General features: G+C 43.0%; 1 protein-coding gene across 1 annotated transcript in view; it reads right to left on the reverse strand.

Annotated features, from left to right (window-relative positions):
* Nucleotides 1-391: 391 nt before the first annotated feature.
* SPATS1 (spermatogenesis associated serine rich 1) overlaps nt 392-25,662 on the reverse strand; it is a 32,491-nt gene continuing 7,220 nt past the window's right edge. The window contains 4 exon segments of the mRNA XM_027830474.3: nt 392-542; nt 15,143-15,205; nt 17,763-17,883; nt 21,527-21,688. Coding sequence (XP_027686275.3) covers nt 392-542; nt 15,143-15,205; nt 17,763-17,883; nt 21,527-21,688 — 497 coding nt within the window.

Below are 25,662 nucleotides of genomic sequence, written 5' to 3' on the forward strand. Positions count from 1 at the left end.
ATTGGGGAAAACAAATAGAAGCCATCACTCCACCACAAGAGCTTTATTCCATGGAAACAACCAGTGTGAAGAAAGTAACATGACATGGGACAAAAAACTACTCTGTCCTTTCACATTAACTACACATTTTTGTGCCTGGTCCTCTTTGATACCTGGCTAAACTTCAAATGAGTGACAGAGGGACAGTAGTTTTGGGTTTCTGTTCAGGTGTGATCATGAATAAAAGCCAATACAAAGTCAGCACTGAAAACAGGATATCTACAGTGGTTGCAACAACACATTAAAAGGACCATCCAAGTAAGAAATCACATCCAGCACTATTCACACATGTATGTTATGTCACCAGAGACATGTGTGGCTTAAAAAATGGTTCTTTAGGAAGAACTTTCCGCTACGATTCACGCTGTCTGATTCTGTGTGCCAGGACAGTAGCACCCAAGGCCTGAAGCACTGTTGGAGCTGGCTTCCATCTGTCTAGATTTTTCACATCGTTCCTTTCGTTCTCCAATTCCTGCTGTTTCTCCTTCACGTGGAAAGGCATGCTGAGGAAAGGAGAAAGGCAAATGAGTTAACAAACTGCAAAGTTCGCTTGTTACAGCAGAGTGGCTTTCCTGATTCGGTCTTCAACCAAACCAAATTGGACTCAGTGAAACATTACAGCATCAGCATATATTTAAATATTAAAGCAGCTTTTGTGTGAAACATTCAGGGGAAGATTCCTTTTGCAATCTAACAGGATGCTTAGAGTAGAGGGAGGGAAATATTAATGACATTGTAGAAGGCACTGGCAAAACCTCAGCTGGAATACTGTGTACATTTTTAGACACCTGTGTTCAAAAAGGTGTATTCAAACTGGACCAGGTGCAGAGAAGAGCTACTTGTATGATCAGGGAATAGAAAGGCTATCTTATGAGTAGAGGTCTACTTAAATCATGGAGAAATAACACTTTTCATGGGTTGGTCACCGCATAAATACCAAATTTTGCAGATATGTAACACATCCATGAAATTTTCTATTTGTGTTGTGACCAACCCATGACAAATGTGTGGGGTTTTTTTGTTTGTTTTGTTTTTTCCCACAGCATTTCTCAAACTGGGGGTCCTGACCCAAAATGGGGTTGCAGGCCTATTAGAGGGGGTTTCAGTATTGCCACTCTTACTTCAGCGCTTCCTTCGGAGCTGGATGGCCAGAGAGTGGCAGCTGCTGGCCAGGCGCCTAGCTCTGAAGACAGTGCCACTTCCAGCAGCAGTGCAGAAGTCGGAGTGGCAATACCATACCATGCCACCCTTACTGCTGCTCTGCAGCTGGCAGCAGCGCTGCTTGAAGCTGGGCAGTAAGAGAGCAGCAGCTGCTGGCTGGGAGCCCAGCTCTGAAGGCAGTGCTGCGACCAGCAGCAGCGGAGAAATAAGGATGGTATTGTATGGTATTGCCACCCTTACGTCTGCACTGCTGCTGGCAGTGGTGCTGACTTCAGAGCTGGGCACCCGGCCAGCAGCCACTGCTATCCGCTTTGCCTTCAGAGCTGGGTGGCTGGAGACCAGATTTCATGGTCTGTGATGTGATTTTTCACAGCCACAACTTTGATAGACCAGCTCTGATGAGAGGAGATTGAAAGAGTTTGATTTGTTTAGCCTAGCCAAATAAAGACTAAGAGGGGATTTGATGGCTCTCTATAAATACAGCAGAGGGATAAACACCAGGGTGAGAGAAGCGCAATTTAATTTAAAGGAAAAGGTGCATGAACAAATGGGAATAAACAAGCCATGAAGACATTTAGGATGGAAATGAGAAGAAGGTTTCTAACCACCAGAGTGAGGTTCTGGAACAGCCTTCCAGTGGGAGTGGTAGGGGGCAAACAACCTAATTAATTTTAAGATGGAGCTTGATAAATTTATGAATGAGATGAGATGATAGGATTGTCCTGTGATGGCAGGGGACTGTACTCAGTGACCCAGGACCTACGTCCTGTGTTTGGTTTCTAAAACAGTGCTCTATTATCTGCTGAAAGCTACATGCAGCATTAGATATTGAAAAGAAAAATCCAGCTTTTTAAGTATTGTACAGTGCTTAATACTTTTCATCCCTAAATATCCCAAACTAGGCCAGACACTGACAAATATCATGGACCAAATCCCCAGCTGGTGTAAACTGGCATAGTCCCATTGATTTCATCTGATAATTCTACTGATTCATTTTCCAGAGCAAAACTGAGCCTGGAGCAAACACCCAGCACAGAAAATTTCCATTCAAAGGGTTAAAGTTTGGCAACCTTATAGGCAACTGCGAACAGGTTCCTATAATAGCAAATGTCAGGAAGCCTTAATGATAGGCCACCTAGAATCAGGTCCTGAAATATTAGTGCTGGATATCTGGAAGGTCTTCTAAAATTATGAGGCTGTGGTTTTTGAAATGTCTAGTCCTTGCAGGCCACATGGTCACCTGGTGAAAAACAATATAAAATTAAATTAAATTAAATTAAAATTAATTAGGTTGTTTGCCCCCTACCACTCCCACTGGAAGGCTGTTCCAGAACCTCACTCTGGTGGTTAGAAATCTTCTTCTCATTTCCATCCTAAATGTCTTCATGGCTTGTTTATTCCCATTTGTTCATGCACCTTTGTCCTTTAAATTCACAATAGCTGATCATCTGGCCCTGAATATCTTGGATGCTGTTAAGTAAACACAATCTCTAAGAAATTCCTCTTCATCACTTACTAAAAATTGATTTAGCCGATGTCAAGACATGGGCATACTTATTTAAAGTCAGAGCAAGGGGCTCTCTATCATGTGAATTTACATCTGTTCTTAGACTGTGTGACGTGTGTAGTGAAATCCAAGCATAAATATAATTATACTGTCATAAACATACAGCTAAGGGTAGCATAAAATCCCTCCTTTGCCTGTAAAGGGTTAAGAAGCTCAGATAACCTGATTGGCACCTGACCAAAAGGACCAATAAGGGGAGAAGATACTTTCAAATCTGTGGGGGAAGGTTTTTGTTATGTGCTTCTTTGTTTTCTCTCCAGGACAGCGAGGAACCAGGGCAGGGAAAATACATCTCCTAAAGCCATACCTGAACTAAGCAACTAAGATTACAAATTGTAAGTAATAGGAAGGAAATGCATTAGATTATCTTTTGTTTTAGCTTGTGAATTTTCCCTAGGCTAAGAGGGAGGTTTATTACTGGGTTTTTTTTGTAACTTTGAAGTTTTGCCTAGAGGGGAATCCTCTGTGTTTTGAATCTGATTACCCTGTAAAATTACCTTCCGTCCTGATTTTACAGAGGTGCTTCTTTTACTTTTTCTTTATAATAAAGTTCCACTTTTAAGAACCTGATTGGGTTTTAGTGTCCTAAAAACCCAATGGGCAGGTCTGTGCTCACCTTGTTTACTCTCAATCCTCCCCAGGAAAGGGGGTAAAGGGGCTTGGGGGGATATTTTGGGGAAACAGGAACTCCAAGTGGTCCTTTTCTTAAATCTTTGTCTAACTCACTTGGTGGTGGCAGCGATACCATTCCAAGGACAAGGAAGAATTTGTGCCTTGGGGAAGCTTTTAACCTAAGCTGGTAGAGATAAGCTTAGGGGGTCTTTCATGCAGGTCCCCACGCTATACCCTAGAGTTCACAGTGGGGAGGGAACCCTGACACATACAAAAACAGCTACATATAACAAAACATCCCCTAGATCATGCATACTTACAACCTTAGGTTGGTACAAGATAAAAGCAAAAGAGAACAAAACAGATGCCCACACTTATCTTTTTTCCCAAGGGGGGCTTTGTTCACCAGGCCACACCACATGATTTTATTTGCTAATCATCTCTACACGGTTACAGTGGGCTTTTTTTTCACAATGGGAAATTTGCAGATGAGGAGAGAAGCTTTTTTATGATGAACACACTGAATAGCTTACAAGCAACTAACTGCATGGAGAACTTTAAACATCTTTGTAACTTGTATGAGGATCTAATACCAGAGCAACAAGAAATGCTGCAGATAAACTGGTCAAAAGGGAGTGAGAGGCAGTAATGGTGATAGATATAATCAGGAATGAGCTCAGGGCTGGCCCACAACATTTTGGCACCTGAGGCAGGGAGCTCAAATGATGCCCTCATGCCCCCTCGCTTGGGCCAAAACTTTGAAAGGTCTCAATTCTGCCTTCTTCCCGTTCTACTCCTCTCATGGTACTGCTCTGCTACCTACCCCAATAAAGAATTAACAATGTAAAATGCCTTGTTCAAAAATTTTAAGTAACACTTAACTTTCAACTACTTTGCCTGAACAGCAAATGTAACTTTTCTTGTCTGCATAGTAAACACTGGCATTTTTATCTGTTTGAATAATCAAAGTGGTGCATTCCGTGCCTTCTTGGTTGCAAAGATTTGAACTGCTTCCTGCTGAAGGTCCACAGTCTGGGCCAGCTCGTGGTCTACTGAAATGGTTGCAAGGCCGACCAGCCTCTCCTGTGTCATTGTGGGACGTAGATGTGTTTTTATTAACTTCAGCTTGAAGAAGCTGCGTTCTCCACTGGCAGCTGTTACAGGAAGCATTAGAAGTATGCGCAGAGAAACAAAAGCATTTGGAAAGAGTGTGGTCATCTTATCTGTGCACATATATTCCAGAACAGCCTTTGGAGTTGATCCTGCTGACATGTATCATGAAAGGGCTTTCAGTTCATCACCTAAATCACTCGCATCAATATCGCGCATGTCATCATGTGTCAACACTGTCTCTAGTGCCCTGTATTGCTCGTGTAGGTCTTCTTCAGGTATAGTGAGGAGTTTTGGAATATCATACAACATCCCAAATATACTGCTGTGTTCCTTGAGCTGCATGAAACGTTCTTCAACTGACTGTATTGCACAATCTAGCACCTGGTTAAAGAATTCAACTTTGAATTGTTGTTTGGGGTCTCTTATGGGATTATCCCATGCCTCATAATCAAAATGTCTTCTTCAGTGACTCTTATATTCTTAAATGGGTGGGGAAATAACTTCAGTGTGAAGTTCCTCTGCCAGCTTCTATGCACTCTTCAGAACGTTTTGAAATCCCTCATCTGACCGGTAAGACTGTAGGTATGACTTTGCTTTGTTCAGTTGTTCCATTGCTCCAGATATATCAAGGTCAACACCTTGGAGTCTCTTGCTTACAACATTTATTTCAAACAGTATGTCATGCCACAACACTAAGCCACACAGAAATTTGAAGTTATGTATGTTTCTGGTGATTCCATTTCCCTCTGCCACTGTTCTCCCACAAACAGTTCCTGTCATAGCATTATCCTCCATAATGGCAACTATGGCATCATCTATCTTCCCACTTTGGTGTTTGATAGGCTTTATCGCCTCCCCTCAACTTTCCCATCATGTGGCACTCAGTGGTTTCAGTGTCAGAGAGGATGTTCCCAGATTTTATTTCAAAATTTGCCATCGATGAGTTGATGCAGAGAAAAATACATAGATGCTTTGAATTACATTAAAAAATTCAGCAGCCTCTCTTGAAGCTGATGCTGCATCACTGACCACCAAGTTCAATGAATGAGAACTGCATGGGACTAAAAAAGCTCGAGGGTTTAACTTTCGGATCTGTGTCTGCACTCCTCTGTTCTTTCCTCTCATATCAGCTATCGTAATTCCCATATCTTCCAGCTTTTTAAGAAGCACATTTGTCATACCAGCTCCTGTAGTATCAATGTCAATAAATTCTAGAAAATGCTCTCTGACAGTCACCATTGCAGGGACATTTTCAGTCAGTTCTGTTGTTGTTACAAAACTCACCATTAAAGTCATTTGTTCCGTATGGCTGATGTCAGGTGTGCAGTCCAGAATAACAGCGGAATATCTTGCTGACTTCAGATCTGCCACAATCTTCTGTTTGACTTTTGTTGCCAGTAACTGTATGATCTCATTTTGAATTGTTTTTCCAAGGTAGTGGTGTGTGTACATTTCTTGGGTGGTGACTCTTCTTAGATGCTCCTGGAGTACAGCATCAAGCTCAGCCATCAGCTCCACAATTTGAAGGAAGTTTCCATTGTTTGGCACATACAGCTGATCTGAAGTGCCATGCAGTGCTAGGTTTTGGGTAGCAAGCATTCTCACAATGGCAATGAGCCTTTTCAGAACATTTTGCCAGTAAAGAGACTCTGATGCAATCTTCTCTTGATGCTGATCATCTGTGGTGGCCTTTAACCTTAGTCTCATCTCAAGCTCTTTCCACCTATGGAATGCTTTCTGGTGATTTGCTGCCTTCTCATGGCATGCCAGATTTCTAGCCAGATTTTTCCAGTCCTTTGTTCCTGTAGAACCCAATGTGGCTGGAACATTAGACTGGAAGAGTTTGCAACAAAACCAGTATGCAGCATTCTGGGTATTTGAGTACATAAGCCATGGCCTCTCCACTTTGTCACCATGGGAGATTTCACGCCAGGAATGTGTTGGATGAAAACTTCTATTTTCTTTGTCTTTGGGGAACATAATGTTTTTCACTTGCTGTGGCCCATGCAGTACAAGGAAGTCCCTCAGGCTACTGCTCAAGTGGGTCCACAGTCCTGGATCATCTAGACTTAAGGAACTAAACTCAGCAGCACCTGTTTCTTGTGCCTCCACCACACTCTTCGCTGATCTACACTTTTCTTCAGGAATGTGCATGGTTACATCCATTTGAGATGGAGATATGGATGCTGCATTAGCTGCCAGGTCACCTGAAATCTGACTAACTGGATGATCCGGCATCTCCTCACCACTCACATCCTCACTGGGGCCGGATGGCTCACCGTGAACATTTGTGTCTATGTATCTCAGGAGAGCTCCTTCCTGCTTAGATAGAAAAGCTTCCTTTGCTTTCTTTCTTTTTTCTGAATGCTGCCACAGGGGGGCGTTTTCTTCTTTCACTCGTGACTGCTGTTCTGTGCCAGCTAGAGTGGCTCTCAACACTCAATTGAAGGGGACAAATAAACAGGCTGGTAGCAGGGCCTGAGTGAGGGAAGATATCAGCGTCTTAAGGGCCTAACTGGCTCGTACTATTTCAGTTGACTGCCTGTTCTCCTCAAATGGGTTCAGGGAAGCAGCAGGAAACAGGAAGCTCCCTGAGAAGCTGGCGTTAATCAGTCCAGGCTCCTGGGGGTGCTAGAGAGGTACATAAGAGGCTCCTCCTCTTCTCTCTCCCTGCAGCTCCTGCTGCTTTCTGTTATTCCCTCTCACCTTTTCTCCTGCCTGCCTGATATGTCTCTTGTGCCTTCCTTCCTCCAGCACGGCACTCCACCATCTCTGTGCATCCAGAGCAGAGGGAATACATATGCCCCTGCAGCAGACACAATTTTCTAGACTCTAGGTCCTAGTGACGCCCCCGCACAGTCTGGCACCTGAGGCAGCCGCCTGAGTTCGCCTCATGGTAAGGACAGCCCCGAATGAGCTCTCAAGAGCAGATGGTTCAAATAAACATTAGATTTAACTGTGATCTGTTCTTTAAACTACTTTTTTGCCCAAATATTTTAATATTTAATTTGATTTTTAAATTGATTTACATTTAGTGTTTGGAAAGGGTTCTGGCATGACAAGCCTGGAGAATAAGGATCCCTATTTACTCATAACCAGATTCAGTACAGGCAGTAGCACAAGTTTCTCACAACCTCAAGGAACTTCCTGCAGGAATGAGAGGGCACTTTGGAGCTGATGGACTAATAGTCCTTGACCTCTCTGCTCAGATCTGGCTACAATGGTGCCAGCTAATTGTTGTTTTTATAGTAATGACCAGAATGTGCTGGGAGCTGCACATAGGAAGATATGGTCACTGCTCTGAATCTAAGGGCCAAATCTTGAGATCTCTTAGGAATGAGAGTTACTGCATTCATGTAATAGTCACACTGACTTGCATGGAGAGTTATTCATGTCCAGGTGTTTGCAGGATCAGGGTCCAAGGCTTGTCAGCGTATATCATGTGCAGAGACTCATTGAACAGACAAGTTAAGTGTCAGGGTATTGGTTGGCACCAGCTGCCCCTCTACCTAGCTATTGTGAACACTGAACCTCTCAGGATTCCTGCTGCTCAGAGCCCCACAGAATCCACACTCACTCCCAGTGTAGCTAAATAATATGGCCCTGCTCCACTCCCTTAAGCATACGTGTAACTTTACCCATTTGAACGTCCATGGGTGTGAGTAGAACTTGGGATGTACTTGAAATTACACACACGCTAATGTGCTTTGCTGGATCAAGGCCTACGGTCCTAGGGCGGGCCTGACTCTTCTCATTTACACCAGTGTAACATCACTGGAGTTAATCCCTATTTAAAGTGGTCTAAGTGAGAAGTGAATCAGGACATATGGAACAAATCTTGCTCTCAGTTACAGCAACACAAATCCAGAGCACCTCACTAGAAATTGATAGTTATTCTGGATTTTCACTGTTGTAACTCAGAGCACGCTTTGGTCCTTTCTATCTCAAATAGTGGCATGTTTCCATTATTCTCTGGAGCCTCTCATTTCACCTGTGCAAACCAGCCTATAATTCTGAATTTTATTGTGTAACTATCTTATTACCTGAAAAACACAAATCCATATTTTAACATAAGTTTCAGATCAGCCTTTCTTAAACACAGGCTGTTCTAAGCCCAGTCAGTTTCACTGCTAGGGGCTCTAATCACCACATGGGGGAGATAAAGCTACACAGTTCACATGCCTGATTCCCTGCCATAGCCCTCAAAGGAAAAACAGTAGGAAAGGATTACATAGTAACTTCCCTCTTTCTGCTGCTATGCCACTCTACGCTCTCTAAGGGCATGTCTACAGAGCATTTAGTTTGCAATAAGCTGGGGTGTGAATCAACCCTGCATTAGCCTGCCCCGGACTAACTGTCCATGTGGACCCTGCCGACGTGCATTAACACTTTGTTAATGCATTTTGATCTAGATCTCTTTGAACTGGGACTAGATCAAAGACCGTGTAATTCTGTTCCTGCATTGTTTGAAATATTTCAAACAAACAGTACTCTGATGTAAGCAGTGTCAGGATGAGCTCCACCCTGACATCTGGTGGTGAGGTGTGGCGAATTGTGGAAAAGAACTTCAGGGGCCAAGCTCATTTGCATAGGCACACCCACCCCGCCTAGAATGAGGCCATACCTGCCCAAATGGTCACTTTAGCTGCTGTGGGATCCCCAGTGTTTCTGTTATTGGGGCAGGAAGAATAAATTGTTATTACCCTGATTATGGGAACTGTGCTTGGAACTGTACTTGGCCTTTTGTTATGATGGAGGGACTCACCATCAACTAAGTAGCACTCGCTAGGCAAGGGTCATGGGTTCCAAAACTCTGTGACTTGAGAGAGGTTGGGGACAAGTATTAATACTTGGTGGCATGGGCCCCTTGGTGAGGGCCTTACATGCTAATTGCACTTCCTCCTCTCTCCACTGTGGAATATCAGAGCTAATTTTGATTTCATTAGGAGTCTAGTTACAGGCTGCTGAGCTCACTTTGGGCTAATGGTGCACCAGCACTGAGGCTCCCCTACTACAAGCTGAATTCACCAAAGAGCTGAACTGACTAAGAGCTGAAATCACTGAGCGTTGTGTTAAGTAGTGGGGGAGCCTGAAGATATATTGTGGAGAAGTTTGTGGGACGGCTGGAGTGCCTTGTGGACCAGCTGGTGGAGCAGTTCATAGGACGGCGGGAGCTGCTGGTGGGACGCGGAGCAGTTCGTGGACCGGCTGGTGGAGCAGTTCGTGGGACGGCGGGAGCTGCTTGTGGGCCGCAGAGCGGAGCTGAGCAAAGCAGTTCGTGGGGTGGCTGGTGGAGCGGAGGGGAGCGAAGGCCTATGGAGCTGTGGGGCGGTCAGCTTCAGATCATGTAAGGTGCCTTTTACCCCCGCCCCCATCTCCACCCAGGTTGGGAGGTAAAGCTCTGCAGATAAACTTTTGAACTCTGGGGCTGCCCTGACCAGGGATAGAGACTTTTGGGTCATTGGACTTTTGGGACTTTGGGTGATTTGGGATTGCTGGACTCAAGAACCAAAGGGAAAGAGCATGCCCCAATTTACTTGGGGTGGGTTTTTTGCTCATGGGTTGTGTTATGAATCCTGTTGGTGGTATTTCCCCAACATAATGCCACATTGTTTCTCTCTGTTATTAAAAGGGTTTTTGCTACACTCAGACTAGGTGCTTGCGAGACGGGAAGTATTGCCTCTTGGAGGCACCCAGCGGGGGTGGTATATATTTGTCCCAGATCACTGGGTGGGGGCTCGAGCCGGTTTGCATTGTGTTATTGGAATGGATCCCCTAGATATTGAACCTGGCCCTTGTTTCTGCCAACTCTGACGGACAGAAGGGTTACACTTACATTATAAAATCTACAATGCCCTGGCTGAATACAGGAACTCCTCACTTAATGTTGTAGTTATGTTCCTGAAAAATGCGACTTTAAGTGAAACAATGTTAAGTGAATCCAATTTCCCTATGAGATTTAATGTAAATGAGGGGGTTAGCTTCCAGGGAATTTTTTTTCACCAGACAAAAGACTATATATATATATATACACAGTATAAGTTTTAAACAAACAATTTAATACTGGTACACAGTGATGATGATTGTGAAGCTTGGTTGAGGTGGAGGAGTTAGAGGGTGGGATATTTCCCAGGGAATGCCTTACTGCTAAATGATGAACTAGCAATTGGCTGAGCCCTCAAGGGTAGCAGCTCCCTTTGTCCGTGTGTCCCCCTCCCCGCTCCTGCACCCCCCTTACCCTATCTTCCATAGAGCAGGGGGACACCCTGACATTAGCCCCCCTCTTCTTCCCCTCCCCCCCCTCCCCCACACACAGCAAGCAGGAGTCTCGGAGAGCAGCTCCAAGGCAGAGGGCAGGAGCAGCACACGGCAGTGGGGGGAGGGGACAGCTGAACTGCTAGCAATTGATAGCCTGTGGGCAGCTGCTGCACAGGGAATTTAAGGGAGCGGGGGGCTGCCAGTACACCCTGGTTCCAAGCTCCCACCAGCTAGCTGCAATGGGATGCTCTTCCTGCAAGTAGTGGACAAAGCAGACGGCTGCCAAACGACGTCAGAAGGAAGCATTGCACAACTTTAAACGAGCATGTTCCCTAATTGATCAGCAAGGGAACAACATTAACCGGGATGACTTTAAGTGAAGAGTTCCTGTAGTAGATTGCCCCTACAGTGGTGACACGCATCGTGATAATCCCCACATTAAACCCACCTCCTTCAAATGCTTGAGTAAAGAGATGAGTTTTGTGCATACAGCCTCAGCTGAGATCTGGGCACAGTCATGCTAGGTGCTGTGCAAACATCTACTAAGACACTATCCTTGCCCTAAAGCATTTACAATGTAAATAGACCGGACAATAGAAAAATCAGACTTGGAAAGATCTAGGGTGGAGTGAATTCCAGAACCCAAATCAGAAATATTACTATGAATTAATGAAATGTGGTCTCTTGTATATGAACCTAAGGGCTTTTCTATATAGGACACTCAGGAAAATTAATCCAAATTAACTGGTTTCAGAGTAGCAGCCGTGTTAGTCTGTATTCGCAAAAAGAAAAGGAGTGGCACCTTAGAGACTAACCAATTTATTTTAGCATAAGCTTTCGTGAGCTACAGCTCACTTCATCGGATGCATGATAACTGCAGATATGAATTTAAAGTAGGTTAGTTAAATGACATTAAGCACCTGTGTGGATGCTCTTATTAAGAATTAAAGTGGATTTAACTAAATCAAATTAAGGCCACTTTAATTCAGAATGAGTGCATCCACACAGGAGTTTAATGCACTTTAACTAATCCACTTTAAAAATTAATTCAGATTAATTTTCCTAAGTGTTCCCGTGTAGACATACTTTCCATGATCAATGGCGGTAGCTGTTGTTTAATTGCAGAGATATACCAGTTTCAAGTCCTGCTGGTGTGTGTACAAAATCTTTTCCTTGATACGCTGAGTAAATACAACCACTAGAAGGCATGGAAATATGTGCAATCTGAGTGGTTGTGATTGTAAAACACAATATTTATGAAAGCAAAAGATATTTTTACAAGCATCCATACTACTCTGTAATTCAGAGGCCTTGATAACTGCCCGGGGATTTGGGGCCTGTGTTACCAAAGGTCTGCCAAAGTGAGCTCACTAACAGCACAAAACAGGTGTCTGTGAAAGAATCAAAGAAGGCAAAGGGAACAACGAGCATAAGGTGGAAGCATAAGGTGGAAGGGAATTCAGGACTCCTGAGAGGGAAGGGAGAGTTTCTTCTTTAACAGTTTGCTGCTTCTCCCCAGAAACTAGGGTGACCAGATGTCCCGATTTTATAGGCACAGTCCCGATTTTGGGTGCTTTTTCTCTTATAGGCCCCCCACAGCCCCGTCCCGATTTTTTTACACTTGCTATCTGGTCACCCTACCAGAAACTCACAGCAGGCAGCCATTTTCTTTTCCTGGTGTGTCTGTTCATGGACAATACTTCTCAAATGTCCTTGTTTTGAGACATGTCACTGATCTCTCTCTGAGTTATATATGTGGCACCCAGATCCGGAGTTCCCTCGGTTTTTTTCCTTGTTGAAAATGATTTCCATCCGAAATAAAGTATGAAGCTCACAGCATCTCTCAACTGGGCCTTGGCAGACTGAGTTATAGGCCACAGATTATAGCAGCATTGACCAGTTTATGCCTGGTTATAATTTCATTTAGAAGGATGAATTAAAGGGGGGCGGGTATTGTTCACAGTTAAGCTTATGGACGAGGCAGAGATCAGATTCTGGCCTTATCATTGTGGCAACCTGCTACTGGGCTCTGACTGCAGATAATTAAGGATCTTCACTTCCCAAAACAATTGACTTAATTTCTAAATCAATAACATTTTAAAGTGTGAAGTAAATGAGGTTCCCTGGATATACTATGCACAATTTTCAGTAAGTATCCTTCTAAACATCATTCGGACAGTAGAATATGGTCAATTCGACTGTATGTTTGGTCAGTAAAAAAAAGAAATCCAGTTGAGATACAAAGCTTTACCCTTCATTCTAAATAAGTACTTCAACAAACATTCATTGAAATATGTATTTTTTAAAAAAATTAAAGGAGAATTCACTCTTGTTATGTCACCTGTCTTGGAAGCCATTAAAAAGAGAGACTGTATCAACATTATCCTAATTGATTTTACTATAGTTGGCAGCCACAGTCCAGCAGACATATATCAGAAAGGGTGTCAATATTGAGAGGCCTGTAAATAGCTGAAAATTCCCTTATGGAACAGCTTTAGAGTGTAGGGCCCCCAGTGAGCTCAGTGGAAAGATTCCTGTTGACTCAAGTAAGTGTTGAATCAGGCTCTAGCAGCATAAGATCCTCTGTATGCTATGGATACCCGCATGACCCCACAGTATGCCAACATTTCTGTGGCTGACTTTGAACCACGCTTCCTCAGCTCTCGTCCCCTAATGCCCCTACTCTACTTGCGCTACATTGATGACATCTTCATCATCTGGACCCATGGAAAAGAAGCCCTTGAGGAATTCCACCATGATTTCAATAATTTCCATCCCACGATCAACCTCAGCCTGGACCAGTCCACACAAGAGATCCATTTCCTGGATACTATGGTGCTAATAAGCGATGGTCATATAAACACCACCCTATACCGGAAACCTACTGACCGCTATGCCTACCTACATGCCTCCAGCTTTCATCCAGACCACACCACACGATCCATTGTCTACAGCCAAGCTCTACAATACAACCGCATTTGCTCCAATCCCTCAGACAGAGACAAACACCTACAAGATCTCTATCAAGCATTCTTAGAACTACAATACCCACCTGCTGAAGTGAAGGAACAGCCAGAAGAGTACCCAGAAGTTACCTACTACAGGACAGGCCCAACAAAGAAAATAACAGAACGCCACTAGCCATCACCTTCAGCCCCCAACTAAAACCTCTCCAATGCATCATCAAGGATCTACAACTTATCCTGAAGGACGACCCATCATTCTCACAGATCTTGGGAGACAGGCCAGTCCTTGCTTACAGACAGCCCCCACAACCTGAAGCAAATACTCTCCAGCAACCACACACCACACAACAAAAACACTAATCCAGGAACCTATCCTTGCAACAAAGCCTGTTGCCAGCTGTGTCCACATATCTATTCCGGGGACGCTATCTTAGGGCCTAATCACATTAGCCACACCATCAGAGGCTCGTTCACCTGCACATCTACCAATGTGATATATTCCATCATGTGCCAGCAATGCCCCTCTGCCATGTACATTGGCCAAACCGGACAGTCTCTACGCAAAAGAATAAATGGACACAAATCTGACATCAGGAATCATAACATTCAAAAACTGGTAGGAGAACACTTCAACCTCTCTGGCCACTCAGTAAAAGATTTAGGGGTGGCAATTTTGCAACAGAAAAGCTTCAAAAGCAGACTCCAAGGAGCAACTGCTGAGCTTGAATTAATATGCAAACTAGATGCCATTAACTTGGGTTTGAATAGAGACTGGGAGTGGCTGGGTCATTACACATATTGAATCTATTTCCCTAAGTTAAGTATCCTCACAGCTTCTTGTCAACTGTCTAAAAGGTCCATCTTGATTATCACTACAAAAGATTTTTTCTCCTGCTGATAATAGTTCATCTTAACTAATTAGCCTCTCACAGTTTGGCAACTTCCAATTTATCTGTATATATATATAATCTTCTTACTATATATTTTATTCTATGCATCCGATGAAGTGGGCTGTAGCCCACGAAAGCTTATGCTGTAATAAATTTGTTAGTCTCTAAGGTGCCACAAGTACTCCTGTTCTTTTGTATAGATTTGAACCAACATGAAGAATTCTGTAGGTGAAGACTTCTATCCCTTAGTTAAACAGGTCTGTAGAAAGAGTCTCAACTGCTACATTCTCTGGGTTTTGGAGTGCACACTTTAGGAACCCTATTTAATTTCTATAGAACTCTATTAATTGTTTTCCTATTAAGCTCAACAGGACTTTTCCAAACAGGAGACGAAGGACCTGATTTTCCTCTTACTTTACACCAGTTAAATCCATGGATTTTGACTGAGTTTCCCCTGATTTTGTACTGGTGTGAGTGTGGTCTGAATCAGTCCCATATATTCTGGCTGTTCCCTGTGCTCCAATGCAGATACTTACCAAGGAGTCCGTGACAAGCGCTGGAGAGGGATAAATGTATCTGCTTTCCTTTTGTATGTTGCACTGTAAAAACAAATAGAGCTGTAAAACTGCCATGGCTTCCTGTAGAGGCATGTCAGTAGCTGGCTTGCTTTCAATAAAATGTATTTGCTGGTATTTCCTTTCCAAGAAATACACTCCATTCCAAATGCACTCTGCTATAGAATTTTGTAAGCAGCTTCAAGTCACATGTCAATAGTGCAATCCACTTTTTTTTTTTCAGATCGCATACTCCACATTACAGTGGGTCCACAGGGATGTTTTTCCACATTCTATCATAAGTGCCTTTCACTAGACAATTCACCTTTGATCTATCTATTGGATGCTCTCTACTACGCTTTCACTCAAATTCAGCAAAGTACTTAAGTATAAGCATTATTTTAAACACTTGAGTCGTTCCATTGACACCCTTATTTTGTCAGCAACCAAACATACTTCTCCTTAGGACACACTTTAGCTAATGCCTCGAGCCCCCCTCCAAAAGTCCATTTCCCTGCCACATTCAAAACAGCCCCACTTCTATAGAAAACACAACCTAATATGAACTTTCCTTACCATTATCTATAGCCCGTAACCCACCACCCTTTCTTCAGCAAAGTTTTAGTAAAGGGGGTCTTCTCTGACTTTTTTATCACTTTTTCCATCACAACCTCCCTGAGAACACTCAGTCTGGCTTTTACAGGAGTAAGCCCGCTGCCCTCCAGATGGCTAATTCTCGACTTTTTGCCTGTGACCAGGGCTTAAATTCAGCAGACACTATCCAAAGCGGAGCTCCAGTAAATATTTTCAAACCCGTGGGGTGAGCCCCAGCGCCTCCTGCTGGACAGAAGCCCCAAGCCCTAGTGCACCCCCCTGGGCTGAAGCCCTGAGCCTGGACACACCTGATGGGGTGAAGCCCCAACACCCAGTGTGCCCTGCAGGGCTAAAGCCCTAAGACCCTCCCACCCCGCAGCTGAAGTCTGGAGTCCCAAACTGGGGGAGCAAGGGGTACTCCAGAAAATGGTATATGATAATTTAAGCCCTACCTGTGACCCTACGTGATCTCAAAGTACCAGCGTTTTCTCTCTGTATCTCTTGAGCTGGTTCAGGAAGTTGATGTCTCCAGTACTCTCCTGTCCTGAATTCCACCTTAACTCCCTAACCACACCATTTTTATCTCTGGCAGAGACTTTGCATCTTTCTCTCACTCCCTCCATTAGGAAAAGGCTGAAGGGTCTTTCTATAGAACCTCATCTTGTCAAGCTGGGTCACCCTTAAAACCTTGCCACTACTGACCTTGATAAATGGCTGCAGTTACTTCAGTAGCTGCAGATTTATCTAAACTTCCTTATGGAATACCTAAAACATTGCAAACTGGAAGGTAAAAGCTGTACAGATTTCTAAGGAATTATTTAGGCTCAGTGGCCAGTTTATAAGAATGCCCACCATATTTAGCTTTTTCTTCTAGGATGTCTCATTACTAGCATCAACTCCAGACATCACTTATATACCAATGACAGCCAACTCTACCTCATCCATCCATGAAATGTCCACCTTGTTACTAAGCTGCATTCTTACTGGCTTCTGCAAGCTGGGCTGTGCAACAATCCTACCCCATCTGTCACATCATTCTGACCTTTCAACTCTTGTGTCTGGCTTTTGCATCTGTCTCAACTTTACAACCTGCGATTGACACTCCTTTCTTTTCGTATGACTCTCTTACATGAATATGTCTCCCTTACACACTTTTTGCACACCTTTGGTCCCATCTGTCTGAACTTTCATGTTCAGATTGTAGCTTATAGACTGGCCTGGAAATTTCATAATAGCCATAGCACGCAATAGGATGAAGTGTTTTTCTCAGAAGCGATACTTACTAGAAGGAACACAAAAAAGGCAAACCATACTTTCTGTGAATAGCTTTTAAAACGTGTAATACTACCTCTAGAAGATGCATTGTTAATCTACTTGTCACCACAGTATTTATGAAGCAATGTGTCATCAACCTGTGTTGCAACTACATTCAAACTGGTTTGCATTTTATTCTGGAAAGCTGCCATCTTATATTTATTTCATTTCATCAGCTAAGTTTGCACATAAGTTGGCCACAGTTTTGTCATACTGAATAGTGCATGTCTGTGCAGACTGGGAGGAACTGAACTGTGTGAAAAGAACTGCTTGAATGAGAAGAGAAATGGGCACATTGCTTATTTGTTAAACCTATTGGGCCTGAATCTCATGTCACTCCATTGATTACAGTGACACTACTCCTGGTTTTCACTGATTTGAGAGGAGAATTGAAATATTCAAAAATGGCTGGTGATTTTGGATGCCCAACTTGAGACACTTGAAAGGATCATGATGTTCAGAAACTGTGAAGCATCTGTTCTCTGAAACTGAGGCCCCTTTAAGCTGTCCCTTGGCCCTTGATTTTCATAATTTTCCACCACTGTATATAATCTATGGTGCCGGTGGGCTTAATTAAATAAGTATCCCACATGACAGTTCTATATTCAGGAATGAGTATAATTATATATATATAATTAAATTAAAATAATTTAATTTTATCAAATAAGAGGTAACATCCAGATTACGAACTTACCACCCAAAGTTCACCACAGGCCTTGTTGATCCAAATTTGTGAAAGTTTCTGCTGTGTTCTGGACAGCTGTAGTTGTTGTCACAGGGGGTTACCATTGCAATGCCATTTCTGTGATCGATTTCTATCTCCATTGTAACAAAAAAAATTATAAAAAAATAAGGAATTCCTTCCTTAACAGAAAATGTATGAGAGCTAAATTACATTGACTTAATAGCTAGTGGTGTTTATTTTTTATATATACAAAAAATCTCCCACTGACTTCATTTGCTGGGATCCCTAATTGATTTTTGCTCTAAATTGACCCAAAAAGATTGATGGTCCCTGAAAGTTTTGCAACATAATTTTCTGCCATTCTCCTGTTGTACCCTTAGCAGGGATACAAGACGCCCATCTATAATTTAGATCAGAATCAGGATTTATTATGAAGCACTTAATAATAATTAATACCTTGCTATATAAATCAGTGTTTAACCATAGCTCTAACCGTGCTTTATAGAAGAGGTAAGCATCATCATCATCCCCATTTTACAGATGGGGTAATTGGGGCACAGAGTTGAAGTGACTTGGCTAAGGTCACCCACCAGGGCAGGTGTAGAGTCTGGAACAGAACCCAGGCCTCCTGAGTCTGCGTCCAACACTATCACCTTTATAGTCACAGGGAACAGCAGATGTTTCCGAAGGCAACCCAGCCTGGTCTGTATATGTCTCAACACCTTGGGCAAGGATGCTGGATGAGGCAGGGGCAGAATTGTCCCTTAGTATTTGTGAAAGATGCTGGACTGAAAACCCAAGAGATAAACAGTGGAAGTGCAAGCTTCTATGGTGCATTCGTGTGTCTCAATCCTACTGTGGACGGACCACTTCCACAAATGTGAGTATATTTCAGTTTCCTAATCATTGAATTTTGGAGAAGTTCAAAAATATGAGATTAGAGTGAGAGGTGCAGCATATCTTTTAAAGATAATGATTATGGAAGTTGTGCAACCTTGTACATAATATCTTCTAGGCAACTCTATGGCCTTCATTCACCACTGACTGCAGCTCATCTCTTAATCAAGGTAGTGCTTCACAAATTCTTTCACACAGGAATGCAGGGCATACAGTAACTAGAGCAGCGGATTGGGAATCAGAACTCCAGGGGTTTGATTCACCACTACATTGCTCCAGTTTTATGCCAGCGTAGCTCCATTGATTTCAATAGGCACCATTCAGTGCAGTTACGCCGGCGTTTAAATTCTATTCCTGACTATGCCATTGACTTGCTGCTGTTGTGTCATGATGGGCCAGATCCTCAGCTGGGGTAAATCAACATAGCTCCAGTGACTTCAGTGGATCTATGCTGTGTTACCCTAGCCAAGGAACTGGCCCGTAAGTGTGTTGTGCTTCCATTAGCTATCTAATAATGCTTGCCTATATCATAGGTATATTGTGGTAATTAATTAATGTCTATAAAGTACTCTTTGATTCTCGGACCACTGGTGTTATACAAAGCATTACTATTCTTAAAGCAACTTGCTCAGAGTTGCAGCTGGAGAGAACCTCTCTGTTATAGTGGCAGACTGAGATTAGTGGCAGCTTAGATCTTCCCTTGTTCTTATGAGGACAAGTCTTGGTGTCCATACTCAGACAAACCGTCATTGACTTCAGTGGGAGCTTTACTTCCATAACGAATAAGTAAGAAGCTCAGGAATTGTCCCATAGCTCCTTAGTGTCTTCCAATCAAAACTTATCTGTGGCTATAAATGGTATTTCCTGAGAAGGAGATAGAACTAAAATGCAGTTGAAACTGTACCTTTAATTTAGTTCCAGCCTTTGTAATTAATCTTTTTAAGACATGGGCAGATTAGAAACAGGATGCTCAGACATAATGACTGGTTGACTCATCAACAATTGGGTTGGCTAAAGAACAGTGCTCCAAGATTTTAGGCTATCTTGTTATGTTAGTCCCTCACTGAAAACAGATTTCAAAATGGTACAATGTCTATACTGTTAGTTCCACTACTGCTCACAAATATAAGCTTAATTGTCCATGTCAAATGATATTGTCACATTTAATTATGTAAAATATACAGCATCACTAATTCCTGATCTGAGTCATTTGGATATATAACACTTCTCTGGGCTGACTATGAAACATACACATTGGCTAAAGTCAACAGTGTCTTTCCGTAAATTTCTATATGATTCACTCTTAACAAATAACAATGCATGGATTTCTAAATCTTTAGCTACTGTTGATTTTAATCAAATAGACGAAGAAGGTAAAAATGCATCTATATACTGTATAAACTGATCTAAACTTGGGGGAGGGAGTTAATTCTCAAAAATGATGCAGTACATAACAATCCAGACAATAGATTGGTGCTCTCACTCTCTCGCTCTCTATGTATACATACAGTATTTTCCTGTAAGAGTCAGGAATTGAACATGAGAAAAGGAAAGCTAGAGGATATGATCATGATTTTAAGACAGAGGTGGGCAAACTATGGCCCCTGGGCCATATCCGGCCCATGGGACCATCCTGCCTAGCCCCTGAACTCCCCACCGGGGAGGCTACCCCCCTGCCTCTCCTCCACTATTCCCCCTCCCCCACAGCCTCAGCACACTGCCAGCGCTCTGGCCCGCAGCTCCCATCTGACTTTCATCATTGCTGACTCATCATTGCTGAAATGTACAAGGCGGGCAACGTGGCTGGCTCCGGCCGGGCAGTGGGGCTGCGAGCTCCTGCAGCTCTGAGCGGCATGGTAAGGGGGCGGGCAGCCGGGGGGCATTGGATAAGGGGCAGGGAGTTCCAGGGGGCAGTCAGGGGATGGGGAACGGGGGGGTTGGATAGGCATGGGAGTCCCGGGGGTCCTGTCAGGGGTCGGGGGTGTGGATAGGGGTTGAGGAAGTCAGGGGACAGGCAGCAGGGGGGGTTGGATAGGGGGAGAGGTCCCAGGGGGGTGGTTAGGGTCAGGGGGTCTCAGGAGGGGGCAGTCAGGGGACAAGGAGCAGGGGGGTTGGATGGGTTAGGGGTTCTGAGGGGGGCAGTCAGAGGGTGGGAAGTGGGAGGGGGTGGGGGCCAGGTCATTTGGGGAGGCACGGCCTTCCCTACCCGGCCTTCCATGGAGTTTCACAATGCCAATATGGCACTCAGGCCAAAAAGTTTGCCCACCCCTGTTTTAAGATATGGCCCAAGATTTTCAAAAGTGACTAACAATTTGTGGTTCCTCCATTTGCGAGTGCCCAACCCAAAACACCTTAAAGGAGACTGATTTTTCTTCAGAAAATGCTCTCTGCCTGCCCTCTGCAAATCACAACATTGGGGCACCCCAAATTACTAGTCACTTTTGAAAATCTTAACTTGAATGTCTACAACATTGCATCCCAATCCACATTTAGACAGGTACATGGTCAGGTTTGCAAAGACTCTGAGTACTCACAACCATAGCTGCTGAGCACCTCTGAAAGATATTTAAATATTGGCCTGCTTGAACATCGCATTGTATGTCCTGGGGAAACGGACATTAGCTAGTCTATCTGAAGCCTGCTGTTTCAGCCATATAGTTCTTGTTTCTCAGTTATTGGTTACTTAATTTCTCTCATCATTCCAATCTTGATAATGATGCTCATCTATGTTCTTAGACATCCACTTATCATGCCCCAACAAACCAACATAGGTTGTGTATTGAACCCGAGTTTCCAGGCTTCTAGTGCAATGCATGAATGTTGCCCCAAAGTCTGTTAGGATGTTCTAGAGTTAGCAATAGTTTTAGAGATCGTACCATGTTTTTTTCTTCCCAGACACTTTTCTAACATCCTTTCTGATGCAGAGGTTTTGTTTCGGAGGAAGAGACCATTGAAGATGCATCGCTTCCCAATATGATATGTGTGAAGACCAGACCTTGGATAAAAAGTCCATTCGAAGTCTGGGTGCCTCTTGTTTTCTGGAAGAAATGTGAAACACTTAGGGAATAGTCCACCTTAAACATTGCTTATTTATTGAATTATTTTGTTAGCTATTCCCTTTAATAATATGAACAACATGCACAGTTACATTAGCTAGTTACATTGATTGCTCTGCCTGTATGTCTTTGTCTATTCTGTGTATTTAGAGTGTAAACTCCTCAGGGCGGGGCTCTCTACTATTCTGTCTTTATATAGTGCCTCGCACAATGGGGCCATGATCTTGGTTGGTCCCTAGGCATTGCTGTAATATATAGATCAATAATAATAGTTATGATAAAATGTGTAAGGGATATCAACACATATCATGTCTAAGGTTACAAACAAAATAATAACTGTCTACGCTTAAGAAGACATTTCCCAATATGCATCTAATTGCACAATTGTGCATTATTGGGATTTTAAACCTTCCTTTGGAGCATCTGCTGCTGGCCACTGTCAGACTCTGGATTAGATGGACCACAGAAAGTGCTAAATTTAGAGGCAGGCAACCCAGGTGACTACCTGGGGTACAAGGCTTGGGGGGTGCCAGGCTCGGGGTGCTGTTTTTGTTGTTAGCGACAAAAAGGGAAATAGAATGTTTTGAAGTAAAATGTTTCAGGTACTCCATATGTGGATTCATTTTTCACTAATCTCCTAGAATGTTCTGGACTTTTGTAGAATCTCATGGAGCCTTCCAGACTTTCTGAGAATTACATTTTCCTCAAACATCCTAGAATGTTGTCAGCCATGCCCTTGCGAGTATATAAGGGGTGGGGCATCGCCAGTCAGTCAGTGAGATATAAGAACAGACTGAAGTGAAGTGAGAGCCCAACTGCGATATTGTGAACTTTGTTTTATTGTGTAATTATGAAAGTGGCCGTGTGTTTTAAGACTTGAAGAGTGTAAGTAGCAACTAATAATGGACATATTTAATGAGATGCCAGAGATATCTATCGAACCCCTATCTTTACAACTATATAAAAGAAATACTGTTTCCTAAACTCTGCTGATATTGATCGTACAATTTTGAATGGGACAGGCAAAATCAAGGAGATGAAATTTCCAATAAATGAACATAAGCGACACTTCTCAAAGTAACACTATGAAAGAATGCTTGAGAATGGTGAGAAAATGAATCGGCATTGACTAGTTTACTCGAAATCAACTGACAAAGTGTTCTGTTCTTGTTGCAAAATATTTGACAAGAATGCCAAATCGTTGCTTGCTCTTTCCAGGTACAATGACTGGCATTACTTGGCTGATGCCCTCAAGCAACATGAAAAGTCACCCGACTACTTCATGGCCTCCAAATGGATGGAGGTCAAGTCCAGGCTCAAGCTGAATAAATGCAAAGATGCAGAAAACAAGTGCATTATTAATGTAGAAACCCAGCACTGGAGGAATGTGCTCAAGTGTCTGATCTCAATTACCCTCTTCCTTTCAAAGACTAATTCGGCTTTCTGGGGTTCGTCAGATAAGTTGTTCACTGAACATAACAGTAATTTCCTCGGTTTGGTAGAGCTCCTTGGGAAATATGAAAATGTCATGCATGATTATGTATGTTGAGTAGCTTGTAAAGAAGCTATCGACCATTGCTGCAGCAAAACAATTCAAAACAAATTGATTGATCTGACGGCAAGGAAGATGCTTGCTAATGCATTGATGCGGCTTGGCAAAGCAAAGTACTATGCTGTAATAATGGACTGCATTCCCAAAATTAGTCACAGTGAAAAGATGTAATTTATAATAAGATTTTTTGACGATGAGGATGGCTGTAAATTAAAGGAACACTTTATCTGCTTCTAGTCTGTGGACGACACTACTGGGTAAGGCCTAACAGAACTGTTTATGAACGCTTTGAATGAGAATAAAATAAAGCTTCAGGACTGCCGTGGCCAAGGCTACGACAACAGTGTGAACATGAAGGGAAGCAACAGTGGCATCCAGGCAAGGATCCTTGTGCTGAATCCAAGAGCTTTCTTCGTGCCTCGTGACTGCCATTCCCTCAACCTGGTTGTGTCAGATGCAGCATCATCTTCTTTAGATTCAGTATCTCTCCTTGGAGAACTGCAAAGGATATATGTTCTGTTTTCAGCATCAATATCAGGTGGAAGATCATCATGGACAATGTTACAAATTTGACCTTGAACCCACTAAGGGACACTTGCTGGGCGAGCCGCATTGACAGCGTAAGGCCAGTGAGGTACCAAGTGACTGAGGTTTACTGGTGCAGTCAAGTAAAGCCGAGGCCAGAAGCCAACACTAGGCACAAAGTCTGGCAAACCAGATAACTGACTTCAGATTTCTAATGGCACGATATCCTGTTCCAAGTAACTTTGTAAGTAAGGCATTACACAGTCAATCAATGGACATCACGACTGCTGTTACTTTGATGCGAAGCTGCCTTGATTTTGTTGTGGCCTACAGAGACAATGGATTTGAAGATGCCAACACTGTTGCCAAAAAAATGGTGGAAAACTTAGGAGTTGAGCCTGTCTTTAAGGAAACTCAAATTAATTGGAAGAAGAGACAGTTTGGTTATGAAAGCGGAGATGAGGTGATGGGAAGCTCAGAAGGAAAATTCAAGGGGGAGTTTTTTTACTCGCTCATTGACACTGCTTGAGTGTCCATTTTGCCACACAAGAAGTACTCTCCACTCCAAGTTCTCCAATTCATTCATGAGGCAGAGCTGAAGGACACTTTTCCTGATGTGTGGGTAGCTTTGAGGATTCTGATCACGCTGCTGGCCACAGTTGCGAGTGGTGAGCACAGCTTTTTGAAGCTCGGGCTCATTAAAACGTGTCTTGAATCGACAATGGCTGATGAGAGACTGACATCACTTGCTATTTTATTGCTTGAAAAGTCTTTGCATCTCTCTAATGCTGTGCTTCAGTTCGCGAGGGCAAAGGCAAGTAAAGCGACCTTCTGAACTAAAGGACTAGAGTTAACATTATAAGGCTGTACCTATTGTAACACTATTTAATACTGGTCCACCCAACGTAGGTGCACAGTTCATTTCTTGATCTTAATACATTTCAGATATTCTTAAAATTAAAAACTTTCTATAAGCCTAGAGGAAATGATTTTTTTTATTTGCTCATATATGGCATGAATAAATACAGATTTACAGATTCTAGCGTGCAAATGTATCATTTTATGTGACAGGGATAAATCATTCATGCAAATTGTGTATCAAAGTCCTGAAATGGGCTACCAATACAATAAAAAAATAAGGTATTCAACAGTTTAACAAATGGAGGAATGGCGGGGGGCTGAAGACACTCCTTGTCTGGGGCACCATTTGGTTTAGGGACAGTCCTGACCACAGATCTGATCTCATACAGCAGTTACAATGTTTCCATGTAAATTATGCACCACTGTTCTCCCAACCCAATTTCAGAGAATGGAAGGTTAATATTAAGAGGGATCTGGATAAATATGAATTGACTTTACATGTTAGCCTCTTAAAGTTAGCTTCATAAGCTATTATAGCAACTCACCAAATATTAAATGGCCTAAGCAGTCATTCCCATCTGACTTTCAGCTCTGCCACTGTTCAGACTAGCAGCATAAACAATTAATCTCATAATCACATGCTGAATCCTCTGCTTTCCTCTCCTGTGTCTTGAAATGTCTCTCACTTTCTTCAAACTCCTCCTCAAAGCTCCCTTCTTTCAGTTAGCTTTCAGGCACTTTCGTGCTATTCAGTGGCAAAAAAACCACATTAATGCAGAGTTAAGGTTGCTTGGTGGTATGTCGTCTGTTAGGATATAGATATTCAGGCCTGTCTGCAAAGGCCTGTACTCTAAGAATTTAGGTGTATTCTTATCACTTGGCTAGTTATAGAGGTATAAAAGAGAATCAAAATCACTGTCTGCCGGTGTAAGGGCCTTTTCTTACTGTGGCAGTCTGAGGCCCTGTGCTTAGGCTAAGCCCTTTGGCTAAGCAGCAGAGGCAGCCATAAGCTAGGAAG

The sequence above is a fragment of the Chelonia mydas genome, chromosome 3, assembly GCF_015237465.2.
Source record: "Chelonia mydas isolate rCheMyd1 chromosome 3, rCheMyd1.pri.v2, whole genome shotgun sequence".
Lineage (NCBI taxonomy): Eukaryota > Metazoa > Chordata > Testudines > Cheloniidae > Chelonia > Chelonia mydas.